Genomic DNA, 20000 nt, shown 5'->3' on the forward strand with positions numbered 1-20000 from the left:
AGTGTTTTAGGCACTACACTATGGCATTACAGTGTTTCTAGGCACTACGGTCGTGCTTTTTATATTAGCTTTGGTCTCCATCCCAATGAAGATAAATGATTAGAATCGTCCCTTTACATCCCACTCAGACCAGACTTAAAAAAGGCATTACCATTAAATGACCATTGTTGAGTGGTCATTTGGCTGCTTCACTGAGGCTAATGTTCTCATTCAGAGAGTTCTGTGCAATTAACTTTTTGTCCAGTAAACTTTTTGGTCTCTATTTCTCGCTCTCTGCCCCTCTGTAACATCTGTCTGTCTGTCTCTTTGTTACACTCTGGCCCCAGCCAGACAGCGAAAACACCAACACAAGTCTAAGTCTAGTTCCTGTCTGACAGAAAAGGAATCTTCACTAAAAACACAGTAGCCATGGCAAAGTGCCAAGGCCGCTGTGCCAGTCTGTTACAGGCAGTGTTGGGGGTAACTCATTACAAAAGTAAAATATTACATGTAATATATTACTTTTAGCAGTAACTTTGTAATATAACTTATTACTTATAGGATTTCAGTAATATTATATTACTTTGTCAAGTAACTCAAGTAATTTTTTTTTAAATCAAAGCACATATTTAAATCATTTCCTAATCAAACTGTGTGTTTTTATGCAAATAACCCCTATAGATGACAATAACAAAGGAAAAGGATAACATTTCGAATTTTGGATTGTTTACACTGACTTCAAGACGGTTGAAATTATTTTTCGGGATGTTCCGGGGCGGCAATGTCATTCTGCTACTGCTGTTATTACAGTGAAAGTGATGCAAAAGTAAAATAAGTAATGAGTTACTCTACGTACACAGACAGTAATATTGTAAAGTAACTTATTACTTTCAAATGAAAGTAACTAGTAATACTGTATGTAGTATATTACATTTTGAAAGTAACTAGCCCAACACTGTTACAGGTCACAATCCAGCTCTCTGTTAGTATGACTGCCTGGGATGTGAAAACCTGTTGTGACTGGACTGGGGAATTATGGGGAAACAGTGTGACTTACAGTATATACCGTAGTTAGTGTCTTGCACAACCTACCTCATATCTCCATTTTTCATTGGTATCCTTAACAGCAGAGTTGATATAAAAATCATAGGTAAATAAGTCTATGCATATAAGCTAATAGCAGCATTGTTTTACTCTGCTGTCGATCAGTCTGCAGTTTGTGTTTTGTACTTGATGTGTAAAGTGATTATGTGAGCTGTTGGGAAGGCTTGGCTCTCTGTCACAAGCAAAGACGGTCCTGCCCGTAGCATTACCTGCTTTGTTATTGTCCCATTAATATAAAATATAACGTATTTAGAATATTATTATTATTATAATATTTAGAGGTGGAATGAGAATGTTCCATTTTACTGCCACAATCATTTTCTCCCTTGCTCTCATTATTCGTCTGTTCTCAGTGTTTGTGATGAATACATGTAAATGCCTAAAATGTGATAGGTAAAACAAATTAAATGATGTAGTTGGCTTCTAGTTGAATTATTATGCTGGATTTGAACTATAGCTTTTATTTCAGCGTGATTATTTTTGGCAGTTTATTGTCCCGAGGAGGGAAAGGAAAACAAAACAGTAAATCACAAAGCCCCGAGAGCAGTGCTTCCCAAACTGGGGTACGCGTACCCCTAGGGGGTATGTGGAGATACTACAGGGGGTACTTGAGAGAACGGGGGAGAAATTATGATAATAAGAATAAATGATGAAAAGAAATGATAAATGAAACGTTAAAATAAATCTGCTCGGGAGGCACTAATTGAAACTCTTTCATACAATTTCTTATTTTGTCATGTTATATTTTTTCAAAAGGTGGGTTATCATTCTCTTGCAGTTTTCTAAGCAAACTGTTGGAGTCGGGTAAAGGGGGTACTCAGAAATCAGGGAAAGGGGACCTACTGAAGCCAAAAACAGTTAGAGAACCACTGGCCTACAGTAGAGTATAGAAGCCATGACACATGATGCATTACACATATGATCATGTGATGCAAGGGCCAAATATCACAATAACACTGTTGTGCGCAGTGTGCATGGACGGAGAGCATTCAACAATAATCAATGTATAAGAACTAGCCTAACCTAGAGAATATAATGTCTGGCCTGATGTGAAGTTAAAGTGGTTAATTCGACAGTCTAGTCCAGATCATTGAGCCTCTGCCACAAAGAAGCCACAAGGTCAAACCTTTAGGCTGTGATGTCAACAGACATTGTTTTCTCATCAAGCTGCTTCACTGGCAACAACATATATGAGCCTATATGAGGCTATATGAGGCTATACCAACTTTGTGGGAAACGTGGCAGTTCCCAGGATCATTTAAAGGATGTGGCTATTTTTCAGAAGGTTTTTGTTGTTGCTTTATTCTTACTTTAAAGCAGAGACCTGCATTAAACTCATCATATCAGCCATAAAGACTACAGTTCATTCTTCCTGCAGCTGAAAATCTATTTGATCAAAACAATGAGGAGGGGGAGGGGGCTGAAGGCTGTTATCACAGCCCAGCCGGTCTCTTATCAACAGCTCAATGACAGTTTAATAACTTCATAATAATAAAGCGGACATCCTCCTTCATTCGAGTCGTCTGGACTCCAGACCAGACCATGGTCCAGACCGGTAAACACAGACATCAATCCTCCTCCAGGCTCCACCACGACACAGACAAGAGGCTTTGCCAGCTTTGGGTCGGCTCACAGTGGGGCTGTTTCATCATTTTAGAAAGAGCCGACTGTCTGTAGCCTACAGAAACACCTGATCACATGTCTGCGGCATTCAAACAATATCCAGTAGAAAACAGCCAAATCGATCCAAGTTAAATTATAGGCTATCTACCCATGACTATATGACCTATGGTAGACCTAACCATATAATACTTTTCAGAAGGTTGCAGTAGAAAATATGACAGCAAAACAAGCTCGCTATCAGGCAGCACAGACACGCTAGAACCAGCAACGTGGTATTTTACATTCCTTCGGGGTTTCACTTGACTTGACACACAGTGAGCTCTCATAGTTAATGAAGTAACGTTGCGTTAGTTAGCAAGCATGGAACCTGAAACAAGCACTTACCTTGAATGATGCTAACAAAGAATCTGGCGTATCAACAAGTTGGCGAGTCTGCCATGGCAAGTAGGTGCGTGTCTGCTCTCCTCGTCTCCTCTCTCTCTCTCTGCAACAACAGCGAAGAAAAGTGAAATAAATAGACCAGATAGAAGTAAAAACCACGTCAAAAAATAAATAACTTTCGACATACTTGCAGTCGTTTTGTCATACGCACCTTGCACAAGAGGCTTCGAGACGTTTAATCGTCGTTTATCTCTCCCGCACCTTCTGTGAAGTGCACTGCGCGCTCTCTCTCTCTCTCTCTCTCTCTCTCTCTCTCTCTCTCTCTCTCTCTCTCTCTCCCTCTCCCTCTCTCTCTGTCTCTCACTCCCTCTCTCTCCCCCTCTCACTCTCCCTCTCTCTCTGTCTCTCACTCACTCTCTCTCTCTCTCTCTCTCTCTCTCTCTCTCTCTCTCTCTCTCCCTCTTCCCTCTCTTTCCCCCTCTCTCTCTCTCTCTCTCTCTCTCTCAGTCTCTCTATCTCTCTCTCTCTCCCTCTCGCTCTCTCTCTGGACACATGCATGGCAAGACACGGGCGTGCGCACGAACGTAACCGTGCACGCGTCTCTTGCCCACACACCAGAGAAAATCATTGGTTCCCAAACTGGGTTCCGGGGCCCACTAGAGGTCACTGCTATCTCTCCAGCTTTAAAAGGTCTACTCTACTCTATTACTGTAAATAGGCTACAGCAATAACATCTTGAAACGGGGGTCTGTGTGGTCTAATCATCTGTTTGCAGATCCTTGACATTAAAAAGACTCAGAGGAACATCTGATAGAGGTGTATAATTATTGTTGGTGTTTTATATGACTTTATGAGTGCTACTATAAGTTTATAGCACTCCTATTTGATACGTCAATAGCCCTTACTGCTGTGTCCTATTCAGCATCCGGTTTGTGGTCTGTGGTTATAAACAGAATACATTAGCCAGCCAATGATATTTATATTGTTGGCTGTATAATGATATACGACCCAAGATTTAGTGGGTTTAACAAACTTGCTTCAATTCTTGACTCCTTTTCACATCATGAAGCACAAATTGCTCTCCATAACACCCACAAAGTGAGTGTTGGATGATGTGCGTGTGAATTTTAAGTGGCTTGGAATCTTATCACAGCTGTGGTGAACCAGAAAAACAAACAAACAAACAAGTAAATGTCCCTCGCGATGATGCAGGCAACCCTTGGGACCAATCACTAAACAGGACACATCATCCATCCAAGTTTCGAAATTGAACCAGTGGCGAGTGGCCTAATTGTGACCTCTAATTAGCGTAACCATTGATTTCAGTGTATATTATTATTTTTTACATACCAAAAGCAGTGACATCTGATAAATCACATTAAAAGAAGACGTGCCCTTTAATTATAGCACTCTAGGCCAAACAGTAGGCTATTTACTTGGGGGGACAAAACATTAAAAAAAGAAACAAACCTTTAAGTCAAAGAGAGCTGAGTTTGTGTCCTCTTGGTCCTCAGTCTGGCCAAGTTAAATATTTTCATTTCAAAAGGATGTGTGGCAATTAAAACTGAAAACTGACAAAAGAAGTAGATTTGTGAGTTTGTGTCCTGACCCAAGACTGGAGGAAACTGGTTAGTCCTTTGTTGATGTTTTCCCATGCTGATAGCAATTCCAAACTGCTCTCAAACTGTTAGACAACCAGAAAAAAAATGTAGTCTGTTATCATCTCTTTTTAGTGAATCACTTCCGCATGTATTCTTTCTGTATTGGCCTCCTCTCTGCTTTTGCTGCTTCTCACACACGACACACCCTTTGTGTTAGCCGTGCCATTCACAATGACTGAGTAGGCCTATCTCTATCCTTCATAGCCGATTCATTTATTATCAACAGACTTGTCAGATGGTATTGATTAAAAATAGACAGAATTGCTTGGATTCTGCTCTGGAGGCACGCCCTCTGTATTTTATCACTGACATTTTGTGTTTTGAATCATTGATTTGGGAAGGAGTCCATGCAGCTGTCAGCCATCAGAGAGCCATCCATTCATCAAACCCAAGGCCTGCAGAATCAATCAGTGTGCACTGTGCAACATATGGTCTGGACCCTCCTGTTCACTCAAAGATGAAGCGTAGAAGACCAAAAGCCTTGGCATGGATTGGATCTGTATTGTCTATTAGCAAGGGAATAAATGATGACCGTAGCCGTGTGTAGCATCGCTCTACACATCGTGCTGAACTGTTGTGTATTGTTGCCCACTTGCTGATGTTCTCGCATTAATGTATGAATGTTTGTGCGTGCATGCGCATGCATGTGTGTGTGTGTGTGTGTGTGTGTGTGTGTGTGTGTGTGTGTGTGCGTGCGCGTGCGCGTGTGTGTGCATATGTAGATATGGGGTGTGCTTTTTGAAGACGAATCCTTTAAGTGTCAAAGAGTTCAGGAATGAGTGCCTGGAGAAAAGCCAGTTAAGTTAAGTTAAGTTAAGTTAAGTTAAGTTATCCTTTATTTATCCCCATGGGGAAATTCATCCTCTGCATTTCACCCATCCTCTACTAGGAACCTTCCTAGAACTAGGAGCAGTGGGCAGCCGCAGTGCAGCGCCCGGGGACCAACTCCAGTTCTTTTTGCCATTGCCTTGGTCAGGGGCACTGACAGGAGTCTTAACCCTAACATACATGTCTTTGAAGGTGGGAGGAAACCGGAGCACCCGGAGAAAACCCACACAAACACGGGGAGAACATGCAAACTCCACACAGAAAGGACCTGGGACGGACCGGTGTTCAAACCCGGGACCTTCTTACTGAGGCAACAGCACTAACCACTGAGCCACCATGCCGCCTACGTGCTGCCGATATGCATGATCAGTTCTTTGCTGAAATACGAGACTCATACAAAAAACACCACAACCAGGTGCTGAAGTAAACGGTGCAGTTCATATGCTACAGAAACCTCGTGCTACCAACGGACACCTCGTGCTACAAACAGACACACACGTGATAGAAGCGGCTGCACTGCTTTAAAAAATCGTGACTGACAGATAGGATGCGGAACCCACTTAATTTGATATATTAATTATTATTATTAGATTAGATAAGATCACAAGATCTCAGTTGCTCAAGTGACATCACTGATGACATCACAACTCCTGTATAAGATAATAAGATCACAGTGGCAGCAATTGCAAATGCATTCAACACTCACACACACAACTTGCCCCGAGTGACATCACTTCCGTCACAAAGTCTTGACTGCCCTTCAATATAGCGGCGGACACCGACCTCCAAATCTCGCCAACACAGATCTCGCCATGACATCACAGTTGAGCAATTGTGCAACATCATTTTCAGTTGAGTGACATCATTTCTGTCATAAATCGTGACGGACACCGCCACACAGACACCACTTAACCAATTTTGTAATAACTAATAAAAAAGAGAAGACTAATTGCTCGAGTGACATCACTGATGATATCACAACTGCCTGATGACATCACAGTCAAGCAATTGCGTGACATCAATTCCAGTTTTATTATTAATTAATACACAGGACAAGATGTTACTATCCCTATCTGAAGAAAAACACATTTAGAAGCTTAATCCAGAATAAAAGCTAACAGGCTAACAAACTAATAAACAAGACACAAATCACCAGACATCACTTCACACACACACACCCTCTTCCTTGTCGCCTTGATCCAGACCCAAATCCAGATCCAAATCTTGGAATTCTTGCACAACAATCCCCCGCACACATACACGAAACACACAAACCTCGGGGAGTAACATCTCGTGCTCCTACACACATTTATAGAAGCCGTTGCACCGCTTAAAAATACATCACCCTCCAACACCCACCGGGATAATCAGTTCCTTTCTGCAAATATCAATAATACCCATAACATTGGTCTCAAAAGTACACTTCAGGGAGGTCATTTCACTCCCCTAAAGCCCCCTCCCAATTCACAATACAAGGTGTCAAACACCCCAGAGGCATCTTGTCCTTCACATATTGGCCTAATAGAATTTTCAAATGGGAGCAAGACCTGGACTGTGTACTTTTGAACACTACGAATGAGAATCACCATGTGAGAAGGCACTATACTAACGTTTCTGATATAACAGCTTCTGCAGTACATTATCCACGCAACCTATTTTACACCAGACAGTCTCCATAGGATAAATTACATATCTGATCTTGATGTCAAACAGACAGGTAGCCATATTCACATGTTCTGGGAATGTAAGAAATAATTAAAACACAGTCGGGGTTCAATATGGGAGAATCTAAGAGATTTACTGTGTTTGAGATAACCTGTTCGGCTAAACGCGCCTTTTAGAGCTGAACAGTCACGTGGCATTTCTTGCCCCGGAAGAGAGTTCCCCATTCATTTCTCCATAGACATTTTGAAAAATAACAAGTTTTAAGGCTGGAACTGAGCCAACCTGTGACGTACTGAATCGTGAGTGCCCATAAAACATTTCAGTTGGAGCACAAACAAAAAAATAAGAACGGGGGGAATCGATTTACCCCCCCCACCCCTCTGATGTCACAGATGACCTCATCATGAATTTACATGAAATGTACAGTCAGAGTTAAATATAGGCTTTAAATAGGCAGTGAATTTACATTAATTTACAGTCCGAGTTAAATATGAGTTGGCATTGAATTTACAATAAATTTACAGTCAGAGTTAAATAGGCTTTAAATAGGCAGTGAATTTACATGAATTTACAGTCCGAGTTAAATATGAGTTGGCATTGAATTTACATTAAATTTACAGTCAGAGTTAAATAGGCTTTAAATAGGCATTACATTTACATTAATTTACAGAGCATGAGTTTACTGAACATCAGCAGCTGAGTTCCGGAGGAGGTAGCGAGGTTTGTGGGGCGTGTTGGTGAGGTCCTTCGTGGAAAGGGGTTCTGGGCCTTGTTGGTGAGGTTGATGGTGGTTGGGAAGAAGTTGTTCTTGTGGCGAGTGGTTCTGGTCTTGGCAGACCTCAGTCTTTTGCCGTGGGGGAGTGACTTGAAGAGTTTGTGGCCAGGGTGGGAGGGGTCGGCCATGATCTTGCGAGACCGCTTCAGTGTCCTGGCTGCGTGCAGGTCCTGGAGCGATGGCAGGTTGCATCCGATTATCTTCTCAGCACAGCAGATGATGCGCTGCAGTCTGTTTATGTCCTTGAGAGTGGCAGCAGCATACCAGACGGTGATGGAGGAGGTGAGGATGGACTCTACGATGGAGGTGTAGAAGTGCACACAGGTGTAACAAAATTAGAGGCCGAAATGACGTAGTAGTAGCAACCAAGGAGTGGACTGGTGGAGGATGTGGTGTTGAGAGGCCATGTGTTTCCAGGATGGCCTGCTGGAGATCAGGGGAGGAAGGAACATGGCAAATCAAGTCATTAGTCAGTAATGAGCCTATAGGAACAATGTGCTCATTAACACTCATTAACACTCATTATATCTCACTCTCACTACACTCTGACACACTCATTACATCTCACTCTCACTACACTCTGACACACTCATTACATCTCACTCTCACTACACTCTGACACACTCATTACATCTCACTCTCACTACACTCTGACACACTCATTACATCTCACTCTGACACACTCATTACATCTCACTCTGACACACTCATTACATCTCACTCTCGCTACACCCTGACACACTCATTATATCTCACTCTCACTACACCCTGACACACTCATTACATCTCACTCTCGCTACACTCTGACACACTCATTACATCTCACTCTCACTACACCCTGACACACTCATTACATCTCACTCTCGCTACACCCTGACACACTCATTATATCTCACTCTCACTACACCCTGACACACTCATTACATCTCACTCTCGCTACACTCTGACACACTCATTACATCTCACTCTCACTACACCCTGACACACTCATTACATCTCACTCTCACTACACTCTGACACACTCATTACATCTCACTCTGACACACTCATTACATCTCACTCTGACACACTCATTACATCTCACTCTCGCTACACTCTGACACTTTCTTATCATGAGACCCTTTCTTCTTTTGCTCATTTGCTCTGGAGAGATAGACTGTTTCCCACAACCTTATGCTCCTCATCCATCCCCCTGTGAGTGTGATATAACATGTCTTGGTGGAGCCTCAGTGTCTATAAACCAGTCATCATTCTGGCATTGGTGCAGGTGGGCTCTGAGGACTGAGATTAGTGTGTGCATGTGTGCGTGACGGACAGAAAGAGGGACAGAGAATAAGGAAGAGAAGATGAGTGAAATAGAAAGGGGCAGAAAGATCCACAAGCCGATTCAAACAGTTTGAGAGAGAGAATGAGTGAAACAGAGAATATGAGTTTCATGAGCTTTGTGTGAGACCGTAGCTCAGAGCAAGTCCACCTGTCATCTTCATCCCACTGCTACATTACTTTGAGCAGTTTCTCTAACTCTGCCATGAAAATCACAAACACATCCCTGGAGACTGGAGTATTCCCAGATGCTTTGAAAACTGTTATTGTTAAGGCTCTACTGAAGCAATCTAATTTAGACAGTGGAGTTCTGAGTAAGTACTAGAATACATTCTCAAGTCTGTTTACTTGTTTACAAACAAGTAAACTTCGCGACTCAGGTCTGGACTAGTCTCGCTTACCACTCTCTCCATTTCACGCTGTACCCGTGCAGGAGACCCAGACTGAGCTATCTATCTACAGCATATCTATCTATCTATCTATCTATCTATCTATCTATCTATCTATCTATCTATCTATCTATCTATCTATCTATCTCTCTCTCTCTCTCTTTATATATATATACAGTATATATATATATATATATATATATATATAGATATATATATATATACACATAGACACACACACACAACAGATGAGGAAGCTCTACAATGATATGTAACACATGTATGCGTGTTACCATGTACAGTACAGTTACCATACATTAACCCCTGTTCACCTGCATGGGAGGAGCTTCACTAACAGGTCATAACTGGTACATTTATGATACAGTTACACTGATCATAATTGTGTTGAGGCTTTTGACAGACTCTTACAAGTACTTAATGATACATCAACAAATCTTTATTCATGTCATCAGCACAAAGACGGTGGGAGACATATGCAGATAGCGGAACATACATAGCTACCCTAAATTCACTTTCAAGGACCCAGGATTATTTTCGACAAACTTTTATGGCCTTGATTTGTTTTTAATTCACAAACTTTGATGATAGAGAGGGCCACAAAAAATGTCCTCGCTACCAGGTTTTGCTGAGGGCCGAACGGCGCCAGCGCAAAACATTTGGTGCATTTGAAGCCAGGTTTAGAGGAATAACTCATTTTAAATTAACAGTTGTGACATCATTATTCAGTCTTAACCACCAATATTTGATCCTTTTCTCATTCACTCCTATGTCACCACCTGCTCTCAGGGCTTGAAATTAACTTTTTTGACCGCCTGCCAATATGGGTGCTAGATTTAAAAGTTACCAGCCAATTAGAATTTCCACTAGCTGAAATGTTTTTCTTGAAATAAATCAGAATATGAGTGGGTTAATTTAAGCGTAAGTATCAGTAAGTGTCCCGGGATGATCAAAGCCTGTGTTGAGGGTCACACGAACAAAAATGCAGTCTTGAAGCTAAATAAATCCAAAACCAATGAGTTATTTGAGTTATTTAAATTTCTACTTCAATGTAGCCTTTTAGTCATAAAGATTATTGAAAGATATTCCATATTCCAGACTGAAATGCTATAACAGAAGTGGAGTATTGGCCAGAATATGACATGAACCAAAAACAAAAAAAAACAAAAAAACAATGCAATTCCATCGTGGGCCACACAGTTGGCGCCCGCGGGCCGCATCCGGCCCGCGGGCCATATTTTGCCCATGTGTGGATTAGCTCCATGTTATTCTGCTGTAGTAATCACAAATCAGACACTTAACCAATAACATCACAGTTTCACAAGCTCTCCATTTACTTTGTAATGACATTTTTACAGTGTTGTTTACATTCTAGCAATGCAATGCCAAGATGTATGGCTGAGAAACAAACATAATTAAGCATAAAGTCAGACTCTGCTGTTACTGAACTTTGATTCATTACACGTCTGGTTGGAGGACAGTGATAACTTGTTCCACCTGCAGACAGTGGAGGCTCTCTTCAGCAGGTTAGATGCAGCGGTGTTTCTTCAGACGAGATGAACAAGTGAACATCTTCTTACAGCAGTCACACCAGTAGCCCGTTCCAGTGTGGATGCGTTTGTGTGTTGTTAGGCCACTTGATTGACTGAAACTACTCCCACATTGGTCACAGTGGTAGGGCTTCTCTCCGGTGTGAATGTGTTGATGTGTTTTTAGGTTACCTAACCGACTGAAACTGCTCCCACATTGGTCACAGTGGTAGGGCTTCTCTCCAGTGTGAATGCGTTGATGTTTTTTTAGGTCACCTAACTGACTGAAACTGCTCCCACATTGGTCACAGTGGTAGGGCTTCTCTCCAGTGTGAATGCGTTGATGTGTTTTTAGGTTAGCTAACAGACTGAAACTGCTCCCACATTGGTCACAGTGATAGGGCTTCTCTCCAGTGTGAATGCGTTTGTGTGTTCTTAGGTGACTTGACTGACTGAAACTGCTCTCACATTGGTCACAGTGGTAGGGCTTCTCTCCAGTGTGAATGCGTTGATGTGTTTTTAGGCTACCTAACTCACTGAAACTGCTCCCACATTGGTCACAGTGGTAGGGCTTCTCTCCAGTGTGAATGCTTTGATGTGTTTTTAGGCTACCTAACTGAGTGAAACTGCTCCCACATTGGTCACAGTGGTAGGGCTTCTCTCCAGTGTGAATGCGTTGATGTGTTTTTAGGCTACCTAAGTCACTGAAACTGCTCCCACATTGGTCACAGTGATAGGGCTTCTCTCCAGTGTGAATGCGTTTGTGTGTTCTTAGGTGACTTGACTGACTGAAACTGCTCTCACATTGGTCACAGTGGTAGGGCTTCTCTCCAGTGTGAATGCGTTGATGTGTTTTTAGGTCACCTACCTGACTGAAACTGCTCCCACATTGGTCACAGTGGTAGGGCTTCTCTCCAGTGTGAATGCGTTGATGTGTTTTTAGGCTAAATAAGTGACTGAAACTGCTCCCACATTGGTCACAGTGGTAGGGCTTCTCTCCCGTGTGAATGCGTTTGTGTGTTTTTAGGCTACCTAACTGACTGAAACTGCTCCCACATTGGTCACAGTGGTAGGGCTTCTCTCCAGTGTGAATGCGTTGATGTGTTTTTAGGCTAAATAAGTGACTGAAACTGCTCTCACATTGGTCACAGTGGTAGGGCTTCTCTCCAGTGTGAATGCGCTTGTGTGTTTTTAGGCTACCTAACTGAGTGAAACTGCTCCCACATTGGTCACAGTGGTAGGGCTTCTCTCCAGTGTGAATGCGTTGATGTTTTTTTAGGCTACCTAACTGACTGAAACTGCTCCCACATTGGTCACAGTGGTAGGGCTTCTCTCCAGTGTGACTGCGTTTGGGTCTCTTGGTGTCTTTCTGTTTCCATAAAGGAGGACAAAGAAATAATTAGGATAGTTGGACACTATGTGTGTGTGTTGCAACATCAGTGATACAACAGTGATATTTTTCTCACCTCTTCTGAAGAATTCATTTCGACAATGCTCCTCCCCTCCTACACCAGATGTCTGTCCTCCCACCAAACAGCTCTGTAGATACAGTAGGGTTAAATTAATTCAGTCATATACAATTTAATTACAAATTGGGGTCTCAAACTCTTCAGGAAATTGTTCAAAATTGAATGGTATGTTGCTTAAAATGTATTGAGATAATCATACTTAGGTTGAAGATTTGTGAGTTCTTAAATAGCAGAGGATGATTTCAATGAATAGCCTACATTAAGACAAATTCCAATCTTGCATTTTGTGGCAATAAACGTGATTCTGATAAATGAAAGACAATATAAGCAGAACACATCTATCAATGAATTAGATTTATTGTTAATTTAATATCAAATAGTAAGAATCAAAACGACTCAAGCGTGAATTGTACAGTAGACTAAATAGAAGAATACCGCGTGGAGCGATGTTTAGATCAGTGTGTGTGTTTGTGTGTGTGAGAGAGAGAGAAGGGTCATAAACCAAGGCCCCCACGGCCTTGAATTATTAAACTGTCACTGTTGGGCATGAGATAATTTGGGATCATTTCTAAAACGGTTAATTATTTCATGTTTATATTGTTGTTGTTGTTTTTTATATCTACCTGTTTTAGACCAAGGACCACAATGGAAATAAGTCTTGACTTTATTGTGCTTTATCCTTGATGTTATTCTTTGAGATCCGTGTCTGTACTTTGTTTAGTACATTGTATTTCAATTTGTAACCGTCAAATCAAATCAAATCAATAACCCTAATCTAATTGTGTCCATGATTCAGCCTACCTGGCGAGTCTTTCGCTGTGTTCGAATACCTCTAGCCTTTCCAAAGTTGTCCTTGCTTGTGCGCAGTAGTTGTAGACTCATAGAACAAAGAAACCTTGATCAGAGGCCTAGTCCTCCTGGTCCATTGTCCTGAAATTTCTGTAGAAAATGTCTCTTTGGTGATCACAGCTGGGCAGCGGTCTAAAGAGGCAGAACAACTGTAAACAGCTGTTTATATAGTGCAGGTGATGCCCCGCCCATTGTAGTAGAGATGGTTCAGGTGGGGGTTGTGAGGCTTTGTTTGAATGAGGTGAAGGCGGGACTTTGTAATCCTTTGTCCTTTGAAATTACTACAATACATTGCTGTGAATTACTGCCATGCTTATCTATTGCCTATAATGAGCATCACCTTATCTATTTAAATATGTATTTCTAAATGTTTGATGAATATAGACTTCCTAATCATTTACTTTTTTTCTATGCATCAGAGCTGCAGACCCTTCTTCACGTGTGGAGTTTTGATTGGCTGTGACAGAACAGCCACTCTTTACTTAAGTGGGCTTCATCATGTCTGTAAACTATTACTATTGTGAACTCACAAATAAAGGCCAATATAAACACATGCACCTCCCTGACCTGCTAGCCAAACCCATTCATTTAGTTAAAAACTCATTTCTAGGGTTTGTCTTCTAGAGCAGACCTGGGCAGAACCAGGCCTCATGATGGATCTGCCTGGCCTGGGAAGGAAAGACAAACCACACCTTTTCACTTATCAAGCTAAAACAATCGAATGAGATGACCTAAATTGGCTGTTTGGAGTGATTTTCAATATAATAAATGCTTACGAATAATTCCACAGTATGTTTTCTATATTGATTGATATTTTTAGTTAAGTGTCATGCACCTTAGGGTGCCCAGCCCATATGAAATCACAAAATGAAAATATTGCAGACACTTCTCTTGACCAAGGATAACTGTGTGTTCTGTCCCAATGAAAGATCCTTTTGCTCACCCTATCCTCTGGCAACTGGACAAGGCGGTTCCACAAACCAGCCACTTCACATCTTTGCTTAACAAGACATTACTCCCATCCTATATGCCCTTCAATAGCCATCTTTGCAGGATATTTATGCACTCCAAGAAAGCACCTCATGGCTCGACTCTGGAGAGCATTACAGTCAGGAGCATCCTCAAAACCTCACGCTCCTGCAACATAAAATAAAATGGAGCCAACCATTGAATCATAAAGTTTTTAAAAAGTTGATAAGCCTAGGTCAGGACATGGTTTCATTTTACTCATCACAGAGCCTAATGCTCTTCCTGCAGACTCTGCCAGTACTTTTAATCCTTCTGAAACGCTCATGTTTTCATTAAAAAATATATATTTATAAGAGGAAGTGTACATTAAAGGCATTTAACCAAACTGAAACACATAATCACTCTGCTGTACACATTTTTTCCTAAAATGTATAATCTGAGTTGTTTCACTGTTGATGGCAAGTATCCATTTATTGTGTGCTCATATATATTTTTTGTAAATTAACCTCTTCCTCAACAATCAAAACAATATTGTCCGCGTACAACAAAATACTAAAGTTCATATTGTTAATTGGTATACCTGAGTTGGCCTGCTTGATTTCCCTAGGTTCCTTCTAGGATTTAATTTCATGATGAAATTAGAGGCTATATGGCATGACAATATTTTTTTTTGGCCCACGGCAACAATCTGGGTTTCTCATGTGGCCCCGCAGGAAAAATAATTGCCCACCCCTGGTCTAGAGAATGAGTTATGTGCAGAATCTGTTCGAGCAGAAATCAAATAAATCCAAGTCAGCATACAGTCAATGGCTGGGTTTCCCAAAAGCTTCTTTGCGCTAAGAAGCTAATTCAACCCTTCTTAAGGCCCCCTTAAGAAGCAAACGCGTTTCCCAATTGCTTCTTTACGAAGGCATGCGTTTCCCAAAAGCTTCTTAGCGCTAAGAAGCTTCTTTGACCCTTCTTAAGGCTCCCGTAAGAAGCCAACGAAGCCAACGCGTTTCCCGATTGCTTCTTAGCCTAAAATTATCTTCCAATTATCCTCCGTTAAGAAGGCTGCGTTTCCCAAAAGCTTCTTAGCGCTAAGATGATCTTTCGTTAAGAAGGTTTTGTAAGAAGGGTCTGGAGCCTTCTTAACACCTTCTTAATGACAAAAAAACACTGGCAGATCCAGCCGCGTCAGGCAAAAGGAGATACTTGTGTCCACTGTTCCTCTTGTGTTTTTCCCTTTTTCCTTTCTTTCATGTACCCTTTAGTGTTTAAAATTAGGGAACACTTGAAAATCTCCCCTGTATGTATGGTTACTTGTGTTTTAAATGTTTTACCGTAGGCTATATTCCTCTAATCAGAATGGATTACTTTTATAATGTTGTGGATTTATATAGCACCTTTCACAGAACCCAAGGTCGCTTAAATTCTGTAGTGTTTCTCTGTTTTGTTGTATGCTGTGTATATAAAGCAATTTGAACTGCAGTCCATGTCTGAAATAAATAATGTTTAACATGAATGGTAAATGGTAAATGGTCTGCATTTATATAGCGCTTTTATCCAAAGCGCTTTACAATGAGTAGATAGTCTACATTCACCCATTCATACACCAATGGCGGCAGGCTGCCACGCAGGGTGCCTACACACCATCGGGAGCAATTTGGGGTTAAGTGTCTTGCCCAAGGACACAACGACAGCAGCTGGGAGGGAGCGGGGATCGAACCGCCAACCCTTGCGTCATTGGCCGACCCGCTCTACCTCCTGAGCTAAAGCCATCCCATGACCATGATTAGGTGTTAACAGTGTTTCTCAACCACTGAGTCGTGGCCCACTGCTGGGCTCAGAGTGCCATCAAGTGAGCCGCTCCAGTTAAGATGCTTCTTAAGAGCCTTCTATTTTTTTTATTTTTCTCGACTGTTAAGAAGGCGTTTGGGAAACACTTCTTTGGAGCCTTCTTAACTCCTTAACACATTGACTGCCAGCCGTTTTTTTCTTGCTGTAGGTAGCTTCTGCCAAGCCGTTTTTTGAGGATTGTGGCTCATTTTACAAGCGCCGAGGATTATTTTCTGCTTGGAGTTTGTGAACATACAATATCTCAAAAGTACTAATAGAATGTGTACTTTCTCTGTCTAAAAGAGTTAGTTTGTAGAGTTAGTAGTTATGTAAGCATTATCAGTTGAATACAGCATGGTTTTAGCATGAGAAAAAATATTCAGAGATAAACGGCTTTTTGTGAAATTCGATAGAGCTGTCACTTTAACCATTCATTTTTGGCTCTCTCTCTCTCTCTCTCTCCCTCCCCCTCTCGCTCTCTCTCTCTCTCTCTCTCTCTCCCTTCCCCTCGCTCTCCCTCCCTCTCTCTCTCTCTCTCTCTCTCTCTCCCTCCCTCTCGCTCTCCCTCCCTCTCTCTCTCTCTCCCTCCCTCTCGGGAGGGAGACACTAGGTTTAATCCTAGTGAGAGGGGGAGAGGGAGAGAGAGAGAGAGAGAGAGAGAGAGGGAGGGAGGGAGAGAGAGAGAGCGAGAGAGAGAGAGAGAGAGAGAGGGAGAGAGCGAGAGGCAGAGTTGCTTCAACTCCTCCCTCTTCTTGGCTGCCGCGGCCGTCACAGTCTCAGTGCTTTTGCTGCTCTCCTGTGCCTGTCTGCAGGCTGCTGTTTGAGGAAGTCGGCATGGACTCGCTCGCTTCTTGGGAGTTTTGGTTGAGAGAAGCTTTTGCGATTCTGGTCATATTTATGCTGCGTGTTTCAAAGTGTGTTCCACCTGTAATGTATTATGTAAATTTGCAATCCCGCATCGCCAGCAATCAGTGCGAAAACGAGAGCGTTTTCCCCCAACCATTTTCATGAGAATGTAATACTGTAAAATCGCCTCGCCATTTCCTTGAATGGCTTTGCTCCCTTTTTCTTTGATTTCGCTCGTCTGGGGGAGCACTGTCAACACTTAGTGGGTCGGTAAAATAGATTATACACATTCAATACCTCCAATAATTGTACAGGAGACGTAAAAGGGATTGATCAACGCCCCACCGTCAAAAAAAAAAAAACGTTTTTTTTTACGTATCCATACGTCGCTGGCAGTCAAGCGCTGGATTTTTTTTGACGTATGCATACGTCGCTGGCAGTTAACGTGTTAAGAAGCTTCTTAACTCCTTAAGAAGCTTCTTAACTCTTAAGAAGCTTCTTTGTTGGGAAACTCAGCCAATGTCTATGCTGTCCCCCCCAATCAACTCAAAATCTAACTCTAATAAAAGTTTTCAATAAAAGTTCTAATAACATTTTTATTATTTTCAGAATGTATTTTAGATTTATAATGTAAATTGTCTATAAATTGGCATTTATTTACAGTTTTACTGTTTAGGCACTACACTGTGGCATTTACAGTGTTTTAGGCACTACACTATGGCATTACAGTGTTTCTAGGCACTACGGTCGTGCTTTTTATATTAGCTTTGGTCTCCATAGTTCCCAATGAAGATAAATGATTAGAATCGTCCCTTTACATCCCACTCAGACCAGACTTAAAAAAGGCATTACCATTAAATGACCATTGTTGAGTGGTCATTTGGCTGCTTCACTGAGGCTAATGTTCTCATTCAGAGAGTTCTGTGCAATTAACTTTTTGTCCAGTAAACTTTTTGGTCTCTATTTCTCGCTCTCTGCCCCTCTGTAACATCTGTCTGTCTGTCTCTTTGTTACACTCTGGCCCCAGCCAGACAGCGAAAACACCAACACAAGTCTAAGTCTACTTCCTGTCTGACAGAAAAGGAATCTTCACTAAAAACACAGTAGCCATGGCAAAGTGCCAAGGCCGCTGTGCCAGTCTGTCCATCAATCAAACTGTGTTTTTATGCAAATAACCACTATAGATGCCAATAACAAAGGAAAAGGATAACATTTAGAATTTTGGATTGTTTACACTGACTTCAAGACGGTTTAAATTATTTTTCGGGATGTCATTCTGCTACTGCTATTATTACAGTGAAAGTAATGCAAAAGTAGTGTAATAAGTAACGAGTTACTCTACACAGACAGTAATATTGTAAAGTAACTTATTACTTTCTAATGAAAGTAATTAGTAATATGTAGTATATTACATTTAAAAGTAACTTGCCCAACACTGGTTACAGGTCACAATCCATCCCGACGGCTCTGTTATTATGACTGCCTGGGATGTGAAAACCTGTTGTGACTGGACTGGGGAATTATGGGGAAACAGTGTGACTTACAGTATATACCGTAGTTAGTGTCTTGCACAACCTACCTCATATCTCCATTTTTCATTGGTATCCTTAACAGCAGAGTCGATATAAAAATCATAGGTAAATAAGTCTATGCATATAAGCTAATAGCAGTATTATTACTCTGCTGTCGATCAGTCTGCAGTTTGTGTTTTGTACTTGATGTGTAAAGTGATTTTGTGAGCTGTCGGGAAGGCTTGGCTCTCTGTCACAAGCAAAGACGGTTCTGCCCGTAGCATTACTTGCTTTGTTATTGTCCCATGAATATAAAATATATTTAGAATATTATTATTATTATTATTATATTTAGAGGTGGAATGAGAATGTTCCATTTTACTGCCACAATCATTTTCTCCCTTGCTCTCATTATTCGTCTGTTCTCAGTGTTTGTGATGAATACATGTAAATGCCTAAAATGTGATAGGTAAAACAAATTAAATTATGTAGTTGGCTTCTAGTTGAATTGTTATGCTGGATTTGAACTATAGCTTTTATTTCAGCGTGATTATTTTTGGCAGTTTATTGTCCTGATGAGGGAAAGGAAAACAAAACAGTAAATCACAAAGCCCCGAGAGCAGTGCTTCCCAAACTGGGGTACGCGTACCCCTAGGGCTATGTGGAGATACTACAGGGGGTACTTGAGAGAACGGGGGAGAAATTATGATAATAAGAATAAATGATGAAAAGAAATGATAAATGAAACGTTAAAATAAATCTGCTCGGGAGGCACTAATTGAAACTCTTTCATACAATTTCTTATTTTGTCATGTTATATTTTTTCAAAAGGTGGGTTATCATTCTCTTGCAGTTTTCTAAGCAAACTGTTGGAGTCGGGTAAAGGGGGTACTCAGAAATCAGGGAAAGGGGACCTACTGAAGCCAAAAACAGTTTGAGAGCCACCGGCCTACAGTAGAGTATAGAAGCCATGACACATGATGCATTACAAATATGATCATGTGATGCAAGGGCCAAATATCACAATAACACTGTTGTGCGCAGTGTGCATGGACAGAGAGCATTCAACAATAATCAATGTATAAGAACTAGCCTAACTTAGAGAATATAAAGTCTGGCCTGATGTGAAGTTAAAGTGGATAATTCGACAGTCTAGTCCAGAGCATTGAGCTTCTGCCACAAAGAAGCCACAAGGTCAAACCTTTAGGCTGTGATGTCAACAGACACATTGTTTTCTCATCAAGCTGCTTCACTGGCAACAAC

The 20000-nt window shown here is 41.4% G+C and overlaps 2 protein-coding genes across 2 annotated transcripts in view; both read right to left on the bottom strand.

Moving 5' to 3' along the window:
• p2ry6 (pyrimidinergic receptor P2Y6) overlaps positions 1 to 3373 on the bottom strand; it is a 26142-nt gene extending 22769 nt beyond the window's left edge. The window contains exons 1-2 of the mRNA XM_083637208.1: positions 3299 to 3373; positions 3091 to 3190 (exon numbers count right to left, since the gene is read on the bottom strand). The gene's annotated coding sequence lies outside the window, so the exon portion shown is untranslated. The remainder of the gene's footprint in view (positions 1 to 3090; positions 3191 to 3298) is intronic.
• Positions 1 to 20000, bottom strand: part of LOC310776616 (uncharacterized protein) — a gene marked incomplete at both ends in the record, with an annotated part of 48076 nt that overhangs the window by 5800 nt on the left and 22276 nt on the right. The window contains one exon of the mRNA XM_083636792.1: positions 11408 to 11606. Coding sequence (XP_083492918.1) covers positions 11408 to 11606 — 199 coding nt within the window. The remainder of the gene's footprint in view (positions 1 to 11407; positions 11607 to 20000) is intronic.

Source organism: Poromitra crassiceps (genome assembly GCF_964638095.1).
Source record: "Poromitra crassiceps genome assembly, chromosome: 5".
Classification (NCBI taxonomy): Eukaryota; Metazoa; Chordata; class Actinopteri; order Beryciformes; family Melamphaidae; genus Poromitra; species Poromitra crassiceps.